Here is a 22,020-nt window from a genome sequence, read left to right as displayed (position 1 = left end):
TATATATATAATTGATAGTTCCTTATATTTTTTTATTTTATTTTTCACAAACTAATATAGATCTACAAATTATCTATCAATGCCAACAACTTTATCTTCACAATGTTATATACTGAAATATATCCTTAAATGAAAAAAAGATTATAATTTTATGAAAATAGTATTTGCAAATATTGACCCCAAACAGGATCAAATACAAATTTAAAACATTAACACACACAACAAAAATAAAATACCACATACTAACTGTGACTTCTACCTTCAAAACTAACATGACTAAACAAAATAAATATCAATTGATTATATACAATCTTTGATAGACTATCTATCTATATATACGTATTTATTACACAATTTCTGTACAAAGGGAAATAACTTAACCAAACAATTATATTGCTTTATGCTGAAAGGTCTACAACTCAACAATGAGAAAAGCCAAAAGGGTGAATTTGTAATAGACCTTCATTTATTCCTAGGACACAACATATTGATTGAAAGACTGATTGAAAGTATTTGATCTATTAAAAATATTGAATGCATAGTAAAATGTAAACTAAAATGTTTTAAACATATGCAATATTAAATTTATAAAACATGCAAAACATTCAATAAAAATAACTACTATAAAGTAAACAATATTTTAGAAAGAAAACCAAAATAACTCGTCAAGGGAAAAGTAGAAAAAAAAGTACTAGTATATCAACACTGAATTAAAAAAATATATATCACTAAAATAATCTGTCTGAACTTAGGTTTTACCTTTTGATTTTGTCTGTGTAACTTTGAAAGTGTGGCATTCCAACTTACTTGATTCCAGTGTCATTTACAAGTCTAACCAGAACAAATGTGTTCATCATGTAATAAATCAAAGGCTGCTATCTTTAAGTAGATTTTGTATATTAAAACAATATCAATTGAATTTGACAAGCCAACATGGCACCAAATTAGGTATCAGCATCAGAATTATTGTAAGGTAAATTATGTTTATTGACAATATTATTATCTGCTTATTGATAATATTGTGCAGAATTATGACAGTACCATTTTCATTAAATGATGTATTATAATCGAAACAGTAATGATTTTCTAGTTAAAGGAATATTTGCACTTCTTTTTGAATTTTTTAATGCTTTATATTAACACTCAGTTAAGCCTTATACACTTTATTTTTATGGTTATATTTTTTAACTATCTTAATCTAATTGTATTAATAAACCAATTTTTTGAGACGTTTCGGCCATTGGCCTTCTTCAGTTCTTTATTTTCCCTCTCAACTACATGGCTAACATTACATTTGTATTTCCTTTTCAATCATTGAAAAGATGTATCTTAATTTAGATAAAACACTGAAACTGAAAATCAAGAGTTTAAACAACTAACAAATAAATTATCTTAAAAAGTATGTTCCAAACTCTTCTAATATCAAAGAGTTAACTCATGCACTAAATATTAATAATTAAGAGGATCTAACTGCGTATTTCACAATCATTCTAAGCAAATGCTTTTACAGAATTCTCGAATACCAGACACGAAGAAATAAAAGACCTTACGGACTTTACATTTCTTACTCAGGATGAGGGTGAATTCAAAATAGAACCGTTAAGTCTGTATGGTTGTTTTTTCCGGCCACGTCTTGATTTTTTTGTAAATGCATGATTCATACAAAGGCTGTCACTTAATCTTCATCTGGAGCTTCCAGATTGATAATCTTTCTAAGGTCGCTGAGAACCTTTACAGCTGACGGCCGTATATTAGGATCTGAATCCCAGCAAGTTTCTATCACATTCAACAGAAGCATTTGAGGGAAAGGGTCTAAAAACATAGGTCGGTCCCCTCGCATTATAGAGCCTATGAAGTCGTCATATGTAGTTCCTCCGGTCCATTTTTAATCACAAAATGCACGTTTACGATACCATGCTTCCCAAATTACAACACCAAATTGGAACATATCAGATTCACATCCACAGTATGACTCCAAGTAAACCTCTGGTGCTCTGACGATAGGTATTCCTTCTATAGTACCACGAGCGACTTCTTCAGTGATTCCACAGCTCGATAACTTCGCATCCTTTCCTTTAATCTTTAAATAGATTTTACATTTTTTTATTCTGATTTTATACGTTTATATTTTTAAACAAATCAAAAGACAAAAGATGAGTAAAGAGTATGAAAAAAGTGCTATATTTCAAAGACAAAAAATTGCGATCTACAGTTGCTTCCACAAATGACGTTATTCTCAATTAGCATGTTGTGCCTTTTCAGTCAAATCTCAGAAGAGTAAATCTCCCGTATAAATGATGCCTTTTTTTTTTAGTTAAGTAAACAAATGTTACAAATACTATTTACTTATTTTAGCGGATTTCGTATTGCTGATGAATTCGCATGACGTATTTTATTTCGCGGTATTTCCGAAAATATCAAACATCAAGTAACGAATTAAAGTATTCAGTTGTTCATAACTAGGTTTTCATTAGTTAAACAAAATGAAAACTAAACAAACAAACAAACTAAACAAAGATTATACAATCATTAAATTATTCTTATTTTCGATATATTTGTTTATTTTGTTATTATGTTATTTACACAAAAAAAGGTATGTTGTATTACTTGGGGCATTATTTGTTAAATTTATCCAGTTTTTCTTACTTGGTTTTCTCCATGGATCATTGTTCCTATCTTAACACTTGCTCAGTACAATTAAGATTATATAATGTCAAACGATCAACATGATATTAATGCAATGGTTTTTTACTGCATTTGTTTAGCATATATATATATAAAAGAAGATGTGGTATGATTGCCAATGAGGAAACTCTCCACAAGAGACAAAATGACACAGAAATTTAAAACTATGGGTCTACGTAACGTGATTTCAGTTTTTCCAATGCCAAATCCTTTTCTATTATCAATTTCACGTCATCAGGAATCTTATATTCAGAAGATGTCGTGTGTTGATGTGGTTCATAAGTTTTCTCGTTTTTTATATAGATAAGACCGCTGGTTTTCACGTTTTAATATTTTATGCTAGTTATTTTGGGGCCTTTTATAGCTTGCTGTTCGGTGTAAGCCAAGGCTCCGTGTTGAAGACCGTACTTTGACCTATAATGGTTTACTTTTATAAATTGTGACTTGAATGGAGAGTTGTCTTATTGGAACTCATACCGCATCTTCTTATATCTATCCAGTAAATACTTATCCAAGATACCAAGATTATTATTTTTTTTGTATCATATACGCGAGTATAACGTCTAAATAAAACTCATCGTTGGATTTCAAATGAATGCAAGATATTGGAAAGCCGAAATGTATGACAAATTAGAAATCAAAAATGCAAAAACCATTCCAGTAACATAATATCTGTGCAATTATCAGGAGATTACATATTCAATTCATACGATACGCCCATATATGTTTATTCAATACAGATGTCATAAAAAGGGTAGTGCTTTTACCGAGTATGTCTGTTTTGTTCACACATCGTTGCAAAAATAACGGAATTTGATGCGACTGTCATACAAGTGAGACGTTTAACGCTATAAAACAAGATTCAATCCACCATTTTCTACATTTGAAAATGTCTGTACCAAGTCAGGAATATGACAGTTTTTGGTCCATTTGTTTGATGTGTTTTATCATTTAATTTTCCCATTTGATTAGGGACTTTTCGTTTTGAATTCAGTATTTTTGTGATTTTACTTTTACACAAATACTTAAACTCCCCGGCAGTTCAAGTTCCGAATGATTGAAATCGATACTATGTAAATATTTTTTTTTCTTTAACTCTTTCCCTTTCAGACCGGTACAGCTTACCGGTGAAGCTAAATTTGATTTGATGTGCATCAAACTTTTATCATTATCAGTTTATAATAGTCAAGTAGCCTCTTACTGCCATGGGATTTTTTTATAAAACCTTTTTTTCTTCGAATTCTACATGTTCTAGGGAATGTTTAAAAAAAAAGTGCATTGAAAATGGTTATTATGGGAGGATTATGATTATTTTCAATAAAGGTGCAGTGAGTTTTTGAAAAATAGTATTAAAATAATAGTTCCTACTTGTACATTAGTTAAAATGTAAATTTTAGTGTATCAGCGCAATCACAAACTTGAAATGCGCTAAAAATCATAGTCATTTCAAAGATTTAATCGTAAAAGAGACAAAAAACACTAAAATATCCTGAAGTTTTGGGCAAAATTGAAATAGATGTAACAAAATATGATTCGTTTAAATGAAGGAACATGTATATTTTAATGGAGAATTACAGACTAAGGAGTGGGTTATATTTTGATGAATTCGTAACGATGCCAGTGGTGCAGGGGTATCCTCATAACCCAATGCAGAAAGATCGCGTGGATTTCCAATATTAAATGAAACTTAACTCAACTTTAATTTCAAAAAGAAAACCAATGAAATATTTATGTTTGTATTTAAACGAATGAGTGTGCCATATCGCCCCCACTTTTTCGAGTTGGGTCCATGGTGCGCCACATCACGTTATCATTGGTAATTCAGTGAATTTTCCCTTAATCAGTTTTTACGGAAAGTTACGGACATCCATATTTCTAGGCATATAGCACATATTTCCTCTATGAATACCAATATGATAACTTGTCTGTCTTCAACAGGCTTGAGGCATTGTGTTTACACCAACACCTTACCCTATAAGCGCAACACTACGTCTCCACTCGACTTTTGGTCCAAGGATTTCGTATTTTTCCACATTTTTTTTACGTGACTTTTGGAAACATACCACATTACCAAAAAAAAAGACAAATTATCTTCAAACTTAAATATTTGACCAACTATATTTCATTTGAGTTCAACATGGCATGTGTATGACCATTGGTTTATTAAAATGCAGTATCTATTTGAACTTGATAGTGTCGTTTCGATAAGTCAAGGTCTTAAATGCCTTACAGGGAAAGGGGTAATTCCCTAGGCATTCAATCGTATTTGATTTGGCCTTTCAACCGTTTTGAGTCAAGCATCACTTATTTTGCTCTTATATATGCATGGCTAACAAAATTATAAGTCTGATATGTGTATGTCTCTCTTGACAAGCAGCATTATATATATATTTAGATATTTACCAAGATATTGCTCAATCTGATGTTCTTATGAACAAATCCTGTTTGATGCAAGTATTCAATACCACTTAAGGCATCCACAAGGTATCTCTGTCGACATCGCCATGTAAGTTCTTTACACAATATTTCATCTTCAAGTTTCTTATCGCACCATTCTGTAAAAACACGAAAACTTTTTCCAGGACTTTCATCAACAACTGAAAAACCATAAAGGGCCACTATATTCTGGTGTCGTAATTTTCTGAAATGAATATTGAAAAAAAGTTTAGTATCTACAATATTCATTCTCGTTTATTAAAATACACTAGTTATGGTACATCAAATGAAGTCCTGATGCTAGTAAAATAACTTGAATATATAATTCCTATTTATGAGGGAGCTATGCATAACCATATGTGGATTCATACAAGTGACAGGTTTAGCTAGCTTTGAAACTAGGTTTAATCCACCCTTTTTCTACATAAGAAAAAAGGTTGTACCGAGTCAGGAATATGACAGTTGTTGTTCATTCGTTTGATGTATTTGAGCTGTGGATTTTGACACTTGATTAGATCTTTCCGTTTTGAAATTTTCTCGGAATTTAGAATTTTTGTTACATTCGCACTTCTATTCTGCATATGGATAACAGTTTTTAAATTAAAACCTAGAAAAACAAAATTTAAAATCAATGTTAGTGTGTAATTGTGTGAAGGCAGATCATTTTGCGCAAATCATTTTCTATCATCTTGTATTTTTAATAACAATAACAACACGGGTGCCATTCGGTAAATCGAGAGAAATTATTTTGAAAGAATAGCTAACGGTGGTTAAGCACCGTGATAGGATCGCGAAAGCTCTTGTATGGGATAGCGAATGTAATTCTACTTCAAAATATTTGAAAAAAATCGCTAAATTTTCAAAACGTGGAACAAATCTGAACAAACAAATATGTCTGTCAAAATGATTCAACATCACCGTGCAACAAGATAAACAAAATATGCAGTACTTCATGAGAAAACACAAAAGGGGCAATACATGTCTATGGGATTCATATAAAACACATATGACTGGCACGTTTTTTGTACCTATAATGGGCATATTCAAATATATCATTTGAAACTTAATATTTGGTGTCTCCGATAGAACAGTAAAATAAAAGTATGCTCTTCATTGAAAACGTTCATCTGTTTATGAAAACCTTGAATTTTGTTGACTTTTCATCAAACGTGATCGTGAAAGATCAGGCAACGCATTATTTTGATCGTGAAAGTCAATGCGTGACCACTTTATGATCAGCAATCAATATTTCTTTTACCACTTGATGTACTCGCAAATGATTGAAGCGCGTAACTATTTTGATAAGAACGAACATTGAAACTATCTTCTTTTAAAATTCATACTACAAAGTTAAAAAGAATAACTAAAAGCGTGTCTAGATTAGTTGATTTCAAAAATAGAAGGACATCCAGTAGAGCACGTTGTCGAAAAGTAAAGGTATATATGTATCTTTAAATGCATCGGTATAGACTTCCTCTGATAGAATTTTGTTATATCTTTTCAAAACATAAATTTTATCATGCTTTTTTTTCAAAAATATAATAAAAACTATGAGTCACCGTGCTTTTAAAGCTTCATAAAGAGTCTTGTTCAAAATTGCCAATAAAAGGAAATAAAATATGAAAGGATAGGTTTTATGCTTTTAGAAAATGAAAAGAAAAAAATGGTGTTATAGAGATTGAAATTTAAATTGTTTACTGTGCGTGTTATCTTTCCTTAAATGACTATGTTGGACAACTGATTCGAAGAAACACAAGCATTTAGTATTAATTTTGTTAAAACATTCTCAATAATGTAATAAATTTCCTATAATTCTATGTTAAAATAAACATCTCGCACATTAATTGCTACTCTTCTAAAAAATTTGCAGATTTAAGCAAAGAACTAGACCGATTATGTCTTGCTATTTTACATTCAAAGATGGTAATATACAGTTAATCTACCATAATCTGTTGGTTATTGTCTGCCCTTTGACTGAACGTGGTTAAAAACTTATTCATCTGTACAGTATGAAATGATTGAATAACTGTTAACTGCATAGTTTATTTCATCCTATATTATCAGAACTTCATTGAAAGCCGAATTATATTTTCACAACAATCAATGTACATGCAATGTTAATTTCGTTCTTCTTATAAATTGTAATTACTGCGACGGCGTTGTATTTAAATCAGTTAACAAAAATAATTGATAAATTATGTAGCAAGAAAACGGAATAAAAACTTATCATTTTAATTTCACATATTTTTTGGATCAAAACTGAAAACTATCATTTTTTCCTCTCAATTTTACCAAAACTGTATTCAATTAACATTGACAATAAAATAAATTTAATTCAGAAACTCTTTAAATGATATTTTGTATATTTCGAAATCACAGCATAAAAAAATCGAATCGAATGGGTTTGAATAAATCATTAGTTTGAATGCAATAAATTTTTGGTAAAGTTTATAATCAGATTCCTACTGATGTAATTCTGTAAGATCATATTTTGCCTTGTTGTTACAAGTATATATTTTAAACCTGTTAAAAAGGAAAAAAAAAATTATAATATTATCCATTCACTTAAACAGAAATAAAATGAAATAAACCAAAAGATATGAAATTCACAACTCAATTGTTTTTATTTGTTTTAATATAGTGCAGTACTGAATGTTGTCAACGTTTTCATTCAAGTAAAAAATACTTTTATTAGCTTATTTATTTTCATCTCACTTTATTATATGAATAAAGAAATGTGGGTATTCATCAGTGAGAAAGCGATACGCAAATAGAATACCGTACTCTTTATACATGAAATAGTATCAGTATAAACTTGGCAACTGGTCTATTAAATACAATAAAACCAATCACGATCACATTGGAAGAATTTATTCAAGGCGTAATTTAGGCTTGGTCTACTGTTTGTACAGGAGTTGATAAAATTTGATTTGTTAATTAAGAGATTTATTTTGTTAAAGTTTCAATGGTTGGTTTTCAATGCATGTGAAAGAACCCGTTTCATATTTCGAAAATCCAGAAATTCTATTTGTATTTATTTAGAAAGTACGGCCCTGGAATATTATCAGAATAAATTTGATATGATTAAGGTATAGAGAAACCTAATCAAACTATGTTACCTCAGAAGATATATTTCAGCAAGTTCAGCACATTTATCTTTGTCATCAGGTTTACACGTAATTGTAGAAAAACGAACAGGTACCCATTGGTCATCAAGTTTTAGTTGAGCTTGGCAAAGGTGGATTGGATTTCTCGATCCTGTCAGTGAATCGCTTACATCATCAGCTGGAAAAAAAATTTCGTCAAAAAGGTCTGAATATGCCAGAACCAAACGTCCATAAATCGGCATAATTTCGTTCTCTACTCGATGGCACTGCTTGCGGATCTCACAAGGAGGTCGAATATCTCGTTCGATATTTTTAATGAGCAATTCGCCAGCTGCAATTCTCTTTGGAATGACATCACTGAAATAGATATCTATTCTATCTTTTATATTCTTCAAAATACCATTTTGTATCTGAGACATCAAATTATCAAATGTTATTTTCTTTAGATACTTTTCAGCTTTTTCATTTGCATATTTGATCCTATTTTTATTATATTCTTCAACTTTGTTTTTGTTTTCCATTTTATTTTTCAAGGTCTTGCCAGCCCAAACAGGGGTAACGATGATTCCGACGACAGCTCCAACTAGTAATACTGCTGGTATCCATACAGGTGAACTGACAACCAACGCAGCTTTTTCCTCGATTGTAAAGGGCCTGTCGGTTAGACTAAACATAGCTTCTATTTTGTGTTCAGCGAACGTAAATGTAATATCTGTTTCGCCTTGAAATACCCGGTCAAGTTCTCCACACTCCTTTCCTATAGCCAACTGCTGCCACTCGAATAGTTCTTGTACAAAATCTGATAGACCTTCTATTTCGATACTTTTCATTTTGGTCTTTATTTCAGCTGAAACCTGGTCTCTAATTCGCGAATCTATCTGTTTTCTAATTTCATCTATGTTGTCGCCCCGAGGTAAATCTTCTTCAGTCCATTTAAACATCTTAGAAAATGCGTCTTTGCTATGAAGATGCTTAAACATCTCAGTACCAACTTCTCTACACTTCTCCTCTGCCATGTTGTGAAGAGCTGTCCGAAGCTGGAAAGGAAAGAATTATTTTCAGAAATTTAAAGTGGCTTCAGTTTTCTAATTTTCATCCAACATTCAGCCAACTATTGTACAAATAACAGTTCAACAAATATTTGGTTGCTTACAAATACAATGTCCTGTTACTCCGCTTCCATGTTGAGTAAGCGATAGTGTGGGTATTTCTGTTTGAGTAACATTTATTTTGGAGTCTTCGCGATTCGTGTTTAAACTATGTCAATTAAAAACAAAACCAGAGATAATGATTTGGATTTAAACAACTAATTTAAAACTTAAAGTGCCGGGTGTATTTTGAAGAATAAAAACAATATTTGTACATTGTCAGACATGTACAGTTTATTTGCTCAATCGTTAACAAAAAGACGAAAAGTTATGCTCTCAGAAGCACTTTATATATAAAACGTGCGCACGATCAATGCTTTTTACATACATATACAATTATAAAAAGAAGCATTTCATTCTCATTATAACATTTTGTATGTTCCAATCATGAAATTAAGCTATTCGTTTGATTTTTACCGCATTATCAAATTATGATTAATTTTGGATGTAACACGTCTTCTGATTGGCTGAAAGGTTTGAATCTATCATGAAAATAAAATGTGGTGCACACTTTTAAATTTCAATGTCCATCAAATTTTTTATTTTATTTCTTTATAGGCATACTTTATAGCATTCTTTTGCAAACCGAAATTAGAGAGAAGAAAAAACCAATGCATAGAGCACAATTTAAAGGGATAACAAATTAACATGATTAAAGCCATCTATAATTTATAGTTTTGTACACAAAGAGTTTTGACTGAATGTAAAGACTAATCATATTTCAACAGTTAAATTTACAAAGAAAACTATACTGGCTGATAAAAAGGATAAATATTCTAAGAATAAAGAAATAAAAAAACTTCACAGAAGCCAAGCTTATATAATTCAGAACTCCAGGCGCGTGTTATGTCTACATAATCGTAATTTATTGACAACCGAACAGTTGGAATGCAACTATAGTATAAACATGAAGTCATTTCTTCATATGGGCTGATTAGTTGACATTATAGTTATCATAATTATCAGTAAGAGGTTATGCAATTTTTCTTGCATTGGCTAATGATTCCCTCGGGGAATAATAGTCCACCAGCAGCCGTATCTAATTAGTGTCAGAATATGAAATTAAAAGGCATTCAAAGTATTCTTTTGTATTTATAATTTCACCAGGAACTTTATAAGGCAGAGAATGTATAAATACTTAAAGAGCTAGTTAATAAAACTAACTCTTCATTTATTTAATCAACATCCATCAGGAACTTTGCCTAAGAGAACAAGAACCACAGTATGTTAATGATTAGAAATTTATCAAATTAACGATATTGATTATATCGGGAATTCAAATTAAACAAACAAAATTCTTCTGTCCCTCATTTCGGCCTTTCGATGATGATTTTGTGTCTAGATCTGATTTACGCGAAAGGCTGATTACCTGGACCTAACTGTATTTCTAACTTTTTTTTAATGCAGATTCAGATTCAATAGTTTATTAAAGTCTCACCACATACAACATAATTAAAACAAGATACAATTATATAACTCAATATACAGTAAACATATTTAAAACAATTAAATATATGCATGTGCCATTCTTCAAATAATTGTGTCTCAGATTTTTCCTATTGTATTTCATTCTCTCATAAATCTTCAATGAAGTTTGCAACATCAATTCATAAGAGACCACTAAATTCAATTGGGTATAAAATTTGTTCTATTGACGTTTTTAGAAATCTGAGACACAGTTTTTGAGGTCAAGCTGTGTTGTACAAGAATCTATAAAATATTTTGGGATGCTATGAAGAACAAAGACGCTAAATTCATTCAAGTGTGGACATCACAATATAGCAACTAATTACATAATATTAAATTATGTAATAATTATGGCATATTGAAATTATCACAATTTGAAAGATTAATCGTTATTCTTTTTTTTGGTACCTCATTTATAAAATATAAAGAAGGATGAAATGAATTACATCAGTTTAAAGTTGTCTGATTGGGAGTGAAAAAATCTTTGTATTGTGCTATCTTAAACAGAAGTATTTCTAAAAGTCTTATTAAAGTACACGTGATTGTACAAACCGTCATTAAGAACATTCGATAAAAAAAAAATGTTTAGGTCAAAAATATAAAACATATATAAATAAATTCAGTTATAAACTATTCTGAAAGCAAAAACATGTTTTTAGTTGAACTTTTAAGTCATACGCATATTTAGTAAGTACTTGAAATTACCTGTTAAAACTTTTTTCTTAAATGTATTATCTATTTCACACTTCAACCAATTGTTTGATAAACAATGATTATACATATTATCAAATAAACATCAACATTTTATATAGACAATAATAGTGCATTGACTTGACATATCAACGATATAAGGATGAGGCTTAGAACCGGGGAAATGCGAGGCTGTGCCTATGCACTATTATTGTCTTTATACTGCAATCTAAAAAGACCATTTTCAATTATTGTTTAACGCGTTAAGGTTTTTTATTTGATTTAAATATTGGGGGAAATACCCTTTAAAAAGGCCTCACATCATGCTCGCGGAGAAATATACAACACAATGAAATTAACATTTACCTGTTGAAACCAACACTCGATGGTGAACGAAATCGTTTGAGTATGTACGTAAATATCAACAACCATAAGCATAAAACATAATGATTTATAGGTTGCAAACAAAAAATATTAACAAATTAAATATGTTTTTCCAATCATTGCAAAAGAAACAATGTTGAGTCGTTCCACGCATCGTTGTATGCATTTGATCTGATGAGTTAAAAGTCCTTTTCAATAAGGTCATATGTTGTGTTGTGCTGTTAGGTTAGGAGTGGGATAGCCATCCGCAAATATGTGTTACCCTGCCACATTTTGTATGTGCCTGGCAAATCAGGAGCCTGTATTTCAGTTGTTGTGGTTTGTTGCATTATATAAATTTTTCGTGCATTGTTTTGTACTCAAATCAGGCCGTCAAATTCTCGTTTGAATTGTTTAACATTTTTCATTTTTGGGTATATAATAGGTGAATATGCGGTATTGGGTTTGCTCATTGTTGAAAACCGTACGTTGACCTATAACTACTTCTACGTCATTTTGGTCTCTGGTGGAGAGTTGTCTCATTGGCAATAATACCACATCTTCTTATTCTATATATTCATCCGACTGGCATTACAAGTACAAGTTGGGCCTTCGTTTGGCAGTGCGAGGTGTAAAAATTCGTCCAGTTAGAATGGGGAAGTTTTATTCGATTTTTCTAGTAGTGAGACTTCAAAAAGAGGGACGAAAGATACCAGAGGGACAGTCAAACTCATAATCGAAAATAAACTGACAACACCATGGCTAAAAATTTTGGATAAGTAGACAGAAGAGGTGACATATATAAGTTTCCATATCACTTATAATTTTAAAATAAAAACTGTTCCTATCAAGAAGGGATGTCTTATATTCAAATTTGAAAAAATTATCCATTTATGCAATACAAGTGTCCACGTTTTTATTTGAAGTATCATTTAAAAAGCTCGAGGGTACACAAATTTCAGAAAATATTGAAACCATCTTTTTTTTTCATTACAAATTTCATTTAATACGGTATTAGCTGTTAATTAATGATATGGTACAAAACTCTATTCGTTTTGGCCCCAGATGACTTTTAAAATATTTATATATATATTGAACAGGCTCCAAATTATCTTCCTTTGGTGCAAAAATTAACAATAATAAAATTTAAGCGATTACTGTAATCAAGCTTTTTTTTTATTTCGATATTACCTATATTTCTCCTATTAGTTCAACAGAAAAAAATACCTTAACAAAAATGAATTCTTCATTCGAAGGCAGATTGTGAATTTAAATGAACGGTGATCACACTTTTTTAATTTTATTTTTCTATTATAAAGTTCATTTATAGGAATTGATGGAAGAATTTAGTAAAGGTTTTAAGTAATGCCATTATCCTAGGCATCCTTGTGGTTTAATCATTATACACTTCTAGGTATATATTTTAGTCCTTAGTTTTCATTTGCAGTTGCCTTGGGGGCAATATACCTTGGCAGTCTTTTTTTTTTTTACATTTGCCTTGGTGGCAAAATTAAATGGAAAATACTAGCCTTGGTAGCTTCAAGACCTTAGTGGTCATTTAAATTCGGCTTGATGACCTCTTAATAGACCTAGGTGGTCATTTTTTTTTTACCATGGTGGCGAAATGTTTTGGGATTAGACGTGTGTTGATCAAACACCAGGCAAAGTGGTATCGTGTTAAAATATTGTATGTATAAGTGGGGCTCTTGCCATTTTGGAGACCAGTATTAGAAAGTAGAATTTTAAATATATTTATCATTATAAAATCGTACATACTGATTGAAAATGCTCTTCTAAGATTTTGTTGGATAAGAATAATAAGAATGTGAAAGTGAAAGAATTGAGTGTGAAATTACATGTCACTAAGTATTAGTTTTGATGACTGGGGTGATATGTTTTGAATAATAAGATGTCTTCGTCGATGTCCGCATTCAGCGGTCTGTGTGATTGTACATATAATTGGAAAGATTTTTGTTTTGTTTTCAGATGGTGTTACCTGCAGTTTTGCCAAGCTGATTAATGAAGGAGAAGCAATATGGCATTGCATGATAGTGTATGTCAATGAGATCGATCAATCTAAAAGGAAATGGATTTTTCTGATCAGAATATAGTGAGTACAAATTGCAAGTTTAAGTAATGTTTTGATTACAGAGAATAGTTTAATAATAAAAAAGAAAATGGTGTAAATACAGATAAAACACTAAATTATGATTGTCTGTATTGAGGAGAAAGGCAGAAGTTGCAAATATGACATGGTACTCGAATTATGAAATAAATGAATTATATGATCACTGGAAAAGTTTAATGTTTAAATGACCCTTAGACTTAGATGCATGATTTTTTATTAGTTGTTAGTGGTTTTGAACTAGCTGTCAGTTAACGTATTCTAAAATTATACTTATAATGATTTTTTTTTTAAATTGTGTCTCCTTGTCTACAGTTTGAGGGACACTGATTCCTTAGTGGTTTTCCCCGTTGAGTGTAGGAGAAGGGATTTTCCTTTTCAAAGTGTGACTAATGCTGTCCAAGTACAAGTTACCAAGTTTTTATTGGTTAATATATTATCAGCAGAGTTGTGAAGATTCAAGTGGTAATACAATTGTCAATATTCCTGGTGGGAAGTAAAAAGTACGTTTGATCCAACAACAGTAAAAGTAAGAGACAACCCAGCATAGTTGACACTTGGAGGTGAAGTCCCTTAGCTTACAACAAGATTTTCAAATGCTAAAGATATCATATGAGTTTGTTGCCTTAACGCGACCTTCATAAAAGAGGGACGAAAGATACCAAAGGGACAGTCAAACTCATAAATCTAAAACAAACTGACAACGCCATGGCTAAAAATGAAAAAGACAAACAGAAAAACAATAGTACACATGACACAACATAGAAAACTAAAGAATAAACAACACGAACCCCACCAAAAACTAGGGGTGATCTCAGGTGCTCCGGAAGGGTAAGCAGATCCTGCTCCACATGCGGCACCCGTCGTGTTGCTTATGTGATAACAAATCCGGTAAATAGTCTAATTCGGTAGATCACATTCAGGAAAGGGAAGGGGATTGTAGTTACGACGTAAGGAACATATCCGATATAAGTGTGTATGTTGTCGAATTCATGAGAAGTTATTAAATTATCAAACTATTTATCTATGTATAAAGAACTGTGTACATGTATCTTGAAATGGTTAAGAGCATTGCAAAAAAAATAAGGAAAAATATTTAATAAAAGTGTTGAAGATATTTTCGTTCTGCGTGGCTAGTATTTTCGGTTACACTTACTCAAAATCCCAACATTCTCCTTGTCCGTCAGTCTGTCAGAATTAAATTGTCCGAAATCAGAAACCTTTGAAATGAATCAATTCTTTCTAACATTAACGTTAGTGCTCTTCTACTTCATTCTGTTTTAATATAGGGTTCAATAGATGTTGACCTTAAACTGGCATGCAGAAATTTAGAAATAAGCAAGAACTCGAACTTGCATTGAAATAAAAAGTTATGTTGCCTCCATGCGAATCTACAGACTTTTCAATCAGGAAAAAGATTGCAATGTTTCGGTGGACATACTAGGATTCTAAAGTAAAACATATTAAAGTTATGATCCTCCTTTGATCTTAAACTTTGTTAAGTATGCTATTAGTGTGAAATTCCCCAAAGAATCATTTTATTTTTCAATGTTAATTAACCATGAAGTCATAATTTTTTTTACGATAGTTTGTGTGTTTTATTTTTTAAGTAGGGCATAATGAATGATCAGTACAAAATCAACATCATCAACTTCCATTTCAATACAAGATACTTTCCTTTTTCATCGTTTATCTTTCATCAAATTGTTTACCAAATAAAGTTGCAATATCTCTACTATTGCTTGTGTTTTCTGGACGGTGTCCTATGAAACGGGATTGATCTGGAGAAATATTTCATTGCTGTTTTTCTGCCGATTGAGTCCAGATCGCATCCAGATCTTGTCGAATGCAAACCGTCTTTACCGAAACCTTTCCGGAACAGTACCGTTATTAAAACGAAATTCGTCAATGATACCCACGCTAGAGTCCAGAACAAGACTCAGACTTGACATAGCCGTTTGCAATGCGGTAGAACGGACCATAATAGGATTACGTTCCGACAGTACCTGATCATCCCGAATATGCCGACAGTTTTCTAACAGATAACTTCCGTCAGCGTCGGTTCAATTCCTGATCATTGTCTGATCTCTGTCGAAATACATTCGGTAGAATCGGGACGAAGTCGTGACAGACTCGGTCGAATAGTACCATGCGAAAGATACAAATCGGATTAGAATCGGATTGAGAACGGGATTATCGGGACAAATTTGCTTGAAAACGGTAGAATATCAACGCTTCCTGAACAATATCTGATTGTTGTCATGATTAGATTATTTATTTTTCAATTTTAAATAAAGTTTGAATTTCCATCCACGATTCTCAGGATTTTGTTTATTCGGCGACCTCACTACGATTATCAAGATCTTTCTACGCTCATCACGTCCTTACTACGCCCATACCACGATTTATCCAATTGCAACACGGTCTTATCCCGCATCTACTGCGATTATAGCGCGCTCTTACCACGACGATTCTACGATCATACCACGTACATACCGCGATCTTACTACATTCCCAGCAATTATACCGCAGCCTCACTAGACCACGATTGCACTAGGATACGTAAAAAATGCAAATTTTGATGATCGTAGTGCGATTATGCAGATCGCAGTAAGGTCGTAGTACGGTCGTGGTGAGATCTTCGTTATCGTGATAAGCATGGCCAACTTTGAACATGTTCAAAACAATCGTGGTGCTGTCGTGGGTCAATCAGGTCGTAGTAGAAGCGTTGTGAGAACGCAGCAAGTCGTGGTTAGATCGCAAAGGCCTCCGTTCCATCGTAGTGAGAGCGTAGTGAGAGCGTAGTGAAAACGCGAATCTTTTCTGAGATATTGCGCTAAGATCTCACAGCGACGTTACTACGACCTTTCTACGACCATCACGTCCTCACCGCGACCCAACACGCTTCCACTACGACTATATCACGTTTATACCACGCTGTTCAAGACCAAAGTACGATTCTAGGACGTTCATGCTGTCCTCATCACGCTCTTCTTACGACCGGACTACGTTCATACCACGACCATCATGTTCATCTTCGTTGTCACATGAAATATATAAAAGCTCTCCAGGTTTTGTTTGTCTGTATGTAATTTGGACCTCTTGTCCTTTTTATCCGCCCGTCAAAATTTTGACGGGACGTATTATGGTATACATATGTCCGGTGTCCGTCTGTCTGTCTATATGTCTGTCCGGCGTAAACATGTCGCACCGTAACTTGAGAACGACTTATCCAAATTTCATGAAACTTAATATAGTTGTTTCTTATGATAGTCAAATGATCTGTATACTTTTTGGTGAAAATAAAATTTAAACTTTTTGAGTTACGGCACTTTGTAACTAAAACCGGGGGTGTTTTTTTTTCACATGTCGCATTGTATCTCAAAAACGATTTTTGATTATTGCTTAAAACTTTACACACTTCTTAGTTATATTAATCTTAAGATCTGTACACTTTTTGGTGATGATTCAAAATTTCATTTTTGAGTTATTAAGTATTTTGTAAAAAAGGGGGAGGGTTTTTTTGACATGTCGTGCCGTATCTCCAAAATGACTTATGGTTATTGCTTTAAACCTTACACACTTCTGTGTTATATCAATCTTAAGATCTGTATAATTTTTGGTGATGATTCAAAATTTTATTTTTGAGTTATTGAGTATTCTGTAAAAAAGGGGGAGGGTTTTTTTTACATGTCGCGCCATACCTCAAAAAAAAATTTATGATTATTGCTTTAAACTTTACACACTTCTTTGTTATATTAATCTAAAGATCTGTATACTTTTTGGTTTTGATTCAACATTTTGTTTAGTGATATTTTGTTTTTTGTTAAAAAAAAAGAGGGGGGGGGGGGGGGGGTCACATGTCCCGCCGTATCTGAAAATCAATAAATATGGGTATTGCTAAAAACTTTATCGGAAACTATTGATGATTATTGCATTAAACTTCCACACCAGACGTCGGGCGTATCATGCGCTCATGGCGCAGCTGTTTATTCTCCAACGGCTCAACCATGCTTGACTAATCTGTATCATCCCACAGGAGGTTGAAATCCTATCAATGAGGGTCTATAAATATGTCAACTCGACTATCACAGTAGAGCTTCTCTCGTAGAGAGAAGCGACAGGAATGCAACGCGTTTTTCAATTTTTTTTAACTTTTTTGAATCTGGGACTTTTTGATCGGAATAAACGCTATGCGTCAACTAATAAACATATTGTTACTTCAATTAACCACTTAAACTACTTTGCAGGTCACTAATTATTAATTTACAGCTTCTTTTTACGTCCTGACAGAATCCTTGTCATTATTTTTGGCCATGGGAGGAAGTCGAGGAAATTCCAATCAGCAGTGAATATATGTAAATGAGGTATAGTATTTAATTAAACAAACAGTCGAAATAAATCATACAAATTTATCAAGTACTTTCTCATAATTATTCCTAAAGTATTATGATGTCAAACTATTAAAAAATCCGTCCCTTCATTAAATTTAATTGTTCGCTTGGAAGTTCAAGGGAAACAACTCTTCTGTGTAAAAAGTTTACATGCGGGAAATTTAAATTTCACAATAATCTGAAGAATTCTTCTTTCTATTACTGTTTCAAGTGATCATGTCAAAGCAAATAGATACAGTTATATGGTAATACACGTTTTCATCAGTACCTTAAACCTGTAACCTGCCCAATTATATCCTTAATTAGAATTTCTAAGTGAAAACAAGAAAGGGGGAGCACAGACCAAAATAAGAAATTTGTAATTTTTTATTTATGTTCAGTATCAGTTCCAGCAGTGGATAGCTTGATTTGCACTTTTAAAAAAATGAAGGGGTCCTTATGTTAGAAATATTTGTAGAAAGGGGATGTAAACTAAATGATTATTTGGAAAAATATATTAGTACTTTGGAAAAAAATATGCCCAGGTTCTTGAAATTTTATCAATAGATGTGTCAAAAAAAATTGAAAAGATTTCAACAACTAATGATTTATGGTTTTAGAAAAATAATTAATAATTAATTAAATACATATTACAGATGGTGCAATAATAATCATTCATTTTGGTTAGGACAAATAAAAATATATGGGGTGAGTTTTCAGTTACCCTATACTTTTTAGTCTTAAAATTACTAATTGCCTACCCTACAGATTTTTCTGTCATTTTTCATTAAGCACCGTTAAAGTAAGAATGTTGTTCTTATAGACCCAATGTAAAAAAGGCTTTAAAAATTCTCTTCATGTAACTTTCTTTTTTTAGATGTAACTGAATGCACACATAAATTTTATTTTGCCTTATTTCATTAGTTCATGAAGTCTAATCAAATTTATATTTATGTCTGTTAAATCTTGAAATGATGGACCATTCCTGTTAGTGTATTCTTTAATTTTTTCACACATCAAACTTTATTTGTATAAAAACAATGGCTATTATGTAATAATTACTTGCTTACTGTTGTCTGGAAATTGCTTTCAGATATACTTTTGACTGTTCTGTAATATTTGCAGGTATTTTTTTTTATTCTAGCCCCCACTCCTTATTCTCCATTCTGTAAACCCCACCCACATCTGAGTGGATATGTACTTATGTACTTTCACCTTACCTACGTTTGCTTTTTTATTGACAAATAACCTTAGGTTATGAATTTGCAAGTTAGTCATTTCATCTTATGGAAAAAAAACCATACTTTGAATCAAATAAATTAAGGATACCTCTTGTTTGCATAGAAACAGAATTTCATTTTTTTTATAAACTATTTCTATATATTAATAATAAGGAAGCAATAGTAAAAATATTTGATCTTCTACCCACCTACCCTATTATTTGGTATGTAGCAGTAAACTCAATTTTTGGTCTAAATACTTGGCAGTTTTTAGCAGTTTCTTTTGACATACCACCACATGCATGAATGCTTGGTCATAACATAAACAGATATATTGTAGTGTGCTTGCTCGTCAACAATTTTAAATATTGTAGGACGACTGTCTTCCATAATAATCTGTAATAGACTAGTGATAAGAAGATGGGCCTGTGTCCATGATCATTCAAAACTTTTTAACTAATCACCAGATTAGATTTTTATTGGGTATTCTGTTTACTAGTTTAAATTACCAGTTTATAAATATAATTAACAGCTGCAAGTATACAAGATATCTTTCGGGTAAACTCAACTCAAACCAATGTATTAGATTAAATAATCTGCCTTTTGACCACAATTGTAGCTTAGTTCTCGTATGAAGCATGCATGCAACAATTCTTGTGAACTATACAAATAGTCAAAACATACAATATTTCTGCGACCTTGTTAGAAGACCAAACCTTTGAATTACTTACCAGATTATATTTATTCACCAAGATATAAAGCATAATATAAATAAAATGTTGACATATGTCTATGACCATGTATGCATAATGACTTTCATAAAGTATCACACCATTCATGTAACAATATATGGTGTACACTACAAATCAAGGGTTGACCTATCAGTGGCAGATCTAGAACTTTTCATAAGGGGGGGGGGGGGGGGGCGCTGACTGACCTAAGGGGGAGCCCGCTCCAGTCATGCTTCAGTGATTCCCTATATAATCAACCAAATTTTTCCCACGAAAGGGGGGGCCCCCCTGGATCCGCCTATGCCTATGACCTTGTATATAGACCAACTTTTTAATTATGAGGCTTTCTATACCAATATCAAAATAGAATAAGATTTGAAAGCCTATAAATATAAATAGCACCACTGGTATAAGAGTCAATGCAAATTATCTACATGTCTCTCATTAATAGCATACCACAAAAATAATCTTGAGAGTATAATCTGTAAGTTTTTTAAACCAAAACCAATATGAATCTCCTGCAACTCTGTTACAAGCAAGATTTAGAAAAGGCCACTATTGAAAATGGACCAAATCTTAAATTCTGTAGTCTCAACACTGAAAATGGTCAACAGACAGACTGACCACTGCAATAACCAGAGAACCTGTTATTTTCAATTCAAATAGAGGACACACTTAATTGAATTATTAATCTCTGTATGGAATAAGCTTATATGCAAAGGGTCTGTAAGCAGAAAAAAAAATGAAATACATATCTATCCATGTTTATGTAAGTTTCCTTTCTACATTCAAGTTTGATTGTCCCTTTCAAGTCGGTTTTACCTTTCTTTTATCATTATAAAATTATGTACTTAATATCAATTGAAAACTGCATGAAACTGAAAAAAATAACTCTATTTTCATCATGTTGGTTGATGGCGTCATGGGGTATAATTTTAACAGAAACTTAACTCTGTGGTGAAGGCTGAAGGCTGTACTTTGACCTATAATTATCAACTTTTTATATATTGTGACTTTGATGGAGCGTTGTCTCATTGGCACTCATACCACATCTTCTTATTTATACCATTAGATGTTCTAAATACGATTCTGATCAGTCTATAGAAGGGAAGATTTTTAAAGCAACTTATGTGGATAGCAATATGTCAGTCAAAATGGTTGTCTGTTTTCAATTACAAACTACACTACAATTACACTACAGTGGAAGGAAATTACAGTAGCAGTTAAATTAAGGGTTACCAGCAATCAAACAATAAGTAATTGATGGATGGATGTTTAACGTCCAGTGGCAAGTCAGATGCATATTCAGGATGAGAACATGATAATGATTAATGAATATTAACCCTGCTTTGTACTCGACCGACACACTGACCTGGATTTTTAACATGCTAGCTCACAAGGTAACAGTTCGCAGGAATATATGTCACTTACCCAGACACATTATTCTGACTGAACAGTCCGGGCCGAACAGTCTTTGCTCTAACTCCTTATTGCCGCGTGCTTGGCGAAGAAGCAGCAAATACCAATTTTCAAGTCTTTGGTTTGACCCCGCCGAGGGTGGAACCCACAACCTACCGCACTCGAGGCGACCACACTAACCATTACATCACCGAGGCGGTGTAAAGAATTGAATATAAATCTTCTCATTCTAAAGGTCAAATACAAAAGCTTGAAA

The 22,020-nt window shown here is 32.2% G+C and overlaps 1 protein-coding gene across 1 annotated transcript; it reads right to left on the bottom strand.

Moving 5' to 3' along the window:
* Positions 1-500: 500 nt before the first annotated feature.
* LOC143069194 (uncharacterized) lies at positions 501-9,249 on the bottom strand. Its single transcript, XM_076243708.1, has 3 exons — positions 8,241-9,249; positions 5,089-5,326; positions 501-2,080 (listed from the first exon to the last, which is right to left on the bottom strand). Exons 1-3 carry the CDS (start codon positions 9,242-9,244, stop codon positions 1,886-1,888), a joined length of 1,437 nt encoding a protein of 478 aa, XP_076099823.1. The 5' UTR covers positions 9,245-9,249; the 3' UTR covers positions 501-1,885.
* Between the last annotated feature and the right edge of the window lie 12,771 nt (positions 9,250-22,020).

Source organism: Mytilus galloprovincialis, chromosome 3 (assembly GCF_965363235.1).
Source record: "Mytilus galloprovincialis chromosome 3, xbMytGall1.hap1.1, whole genome shotgun sequence".
Lineage (NCBI taxonomy): Eukaryota > Metazoa > Mollusca > Bivalvia > Mytilida > Mytilidae > Mytilus > Mytilus galloprovincialis.
Note: the sequence above shows the minus strand (reverse complement) of the source record. Positions and strands in the feature narration are given on the sequence as shown.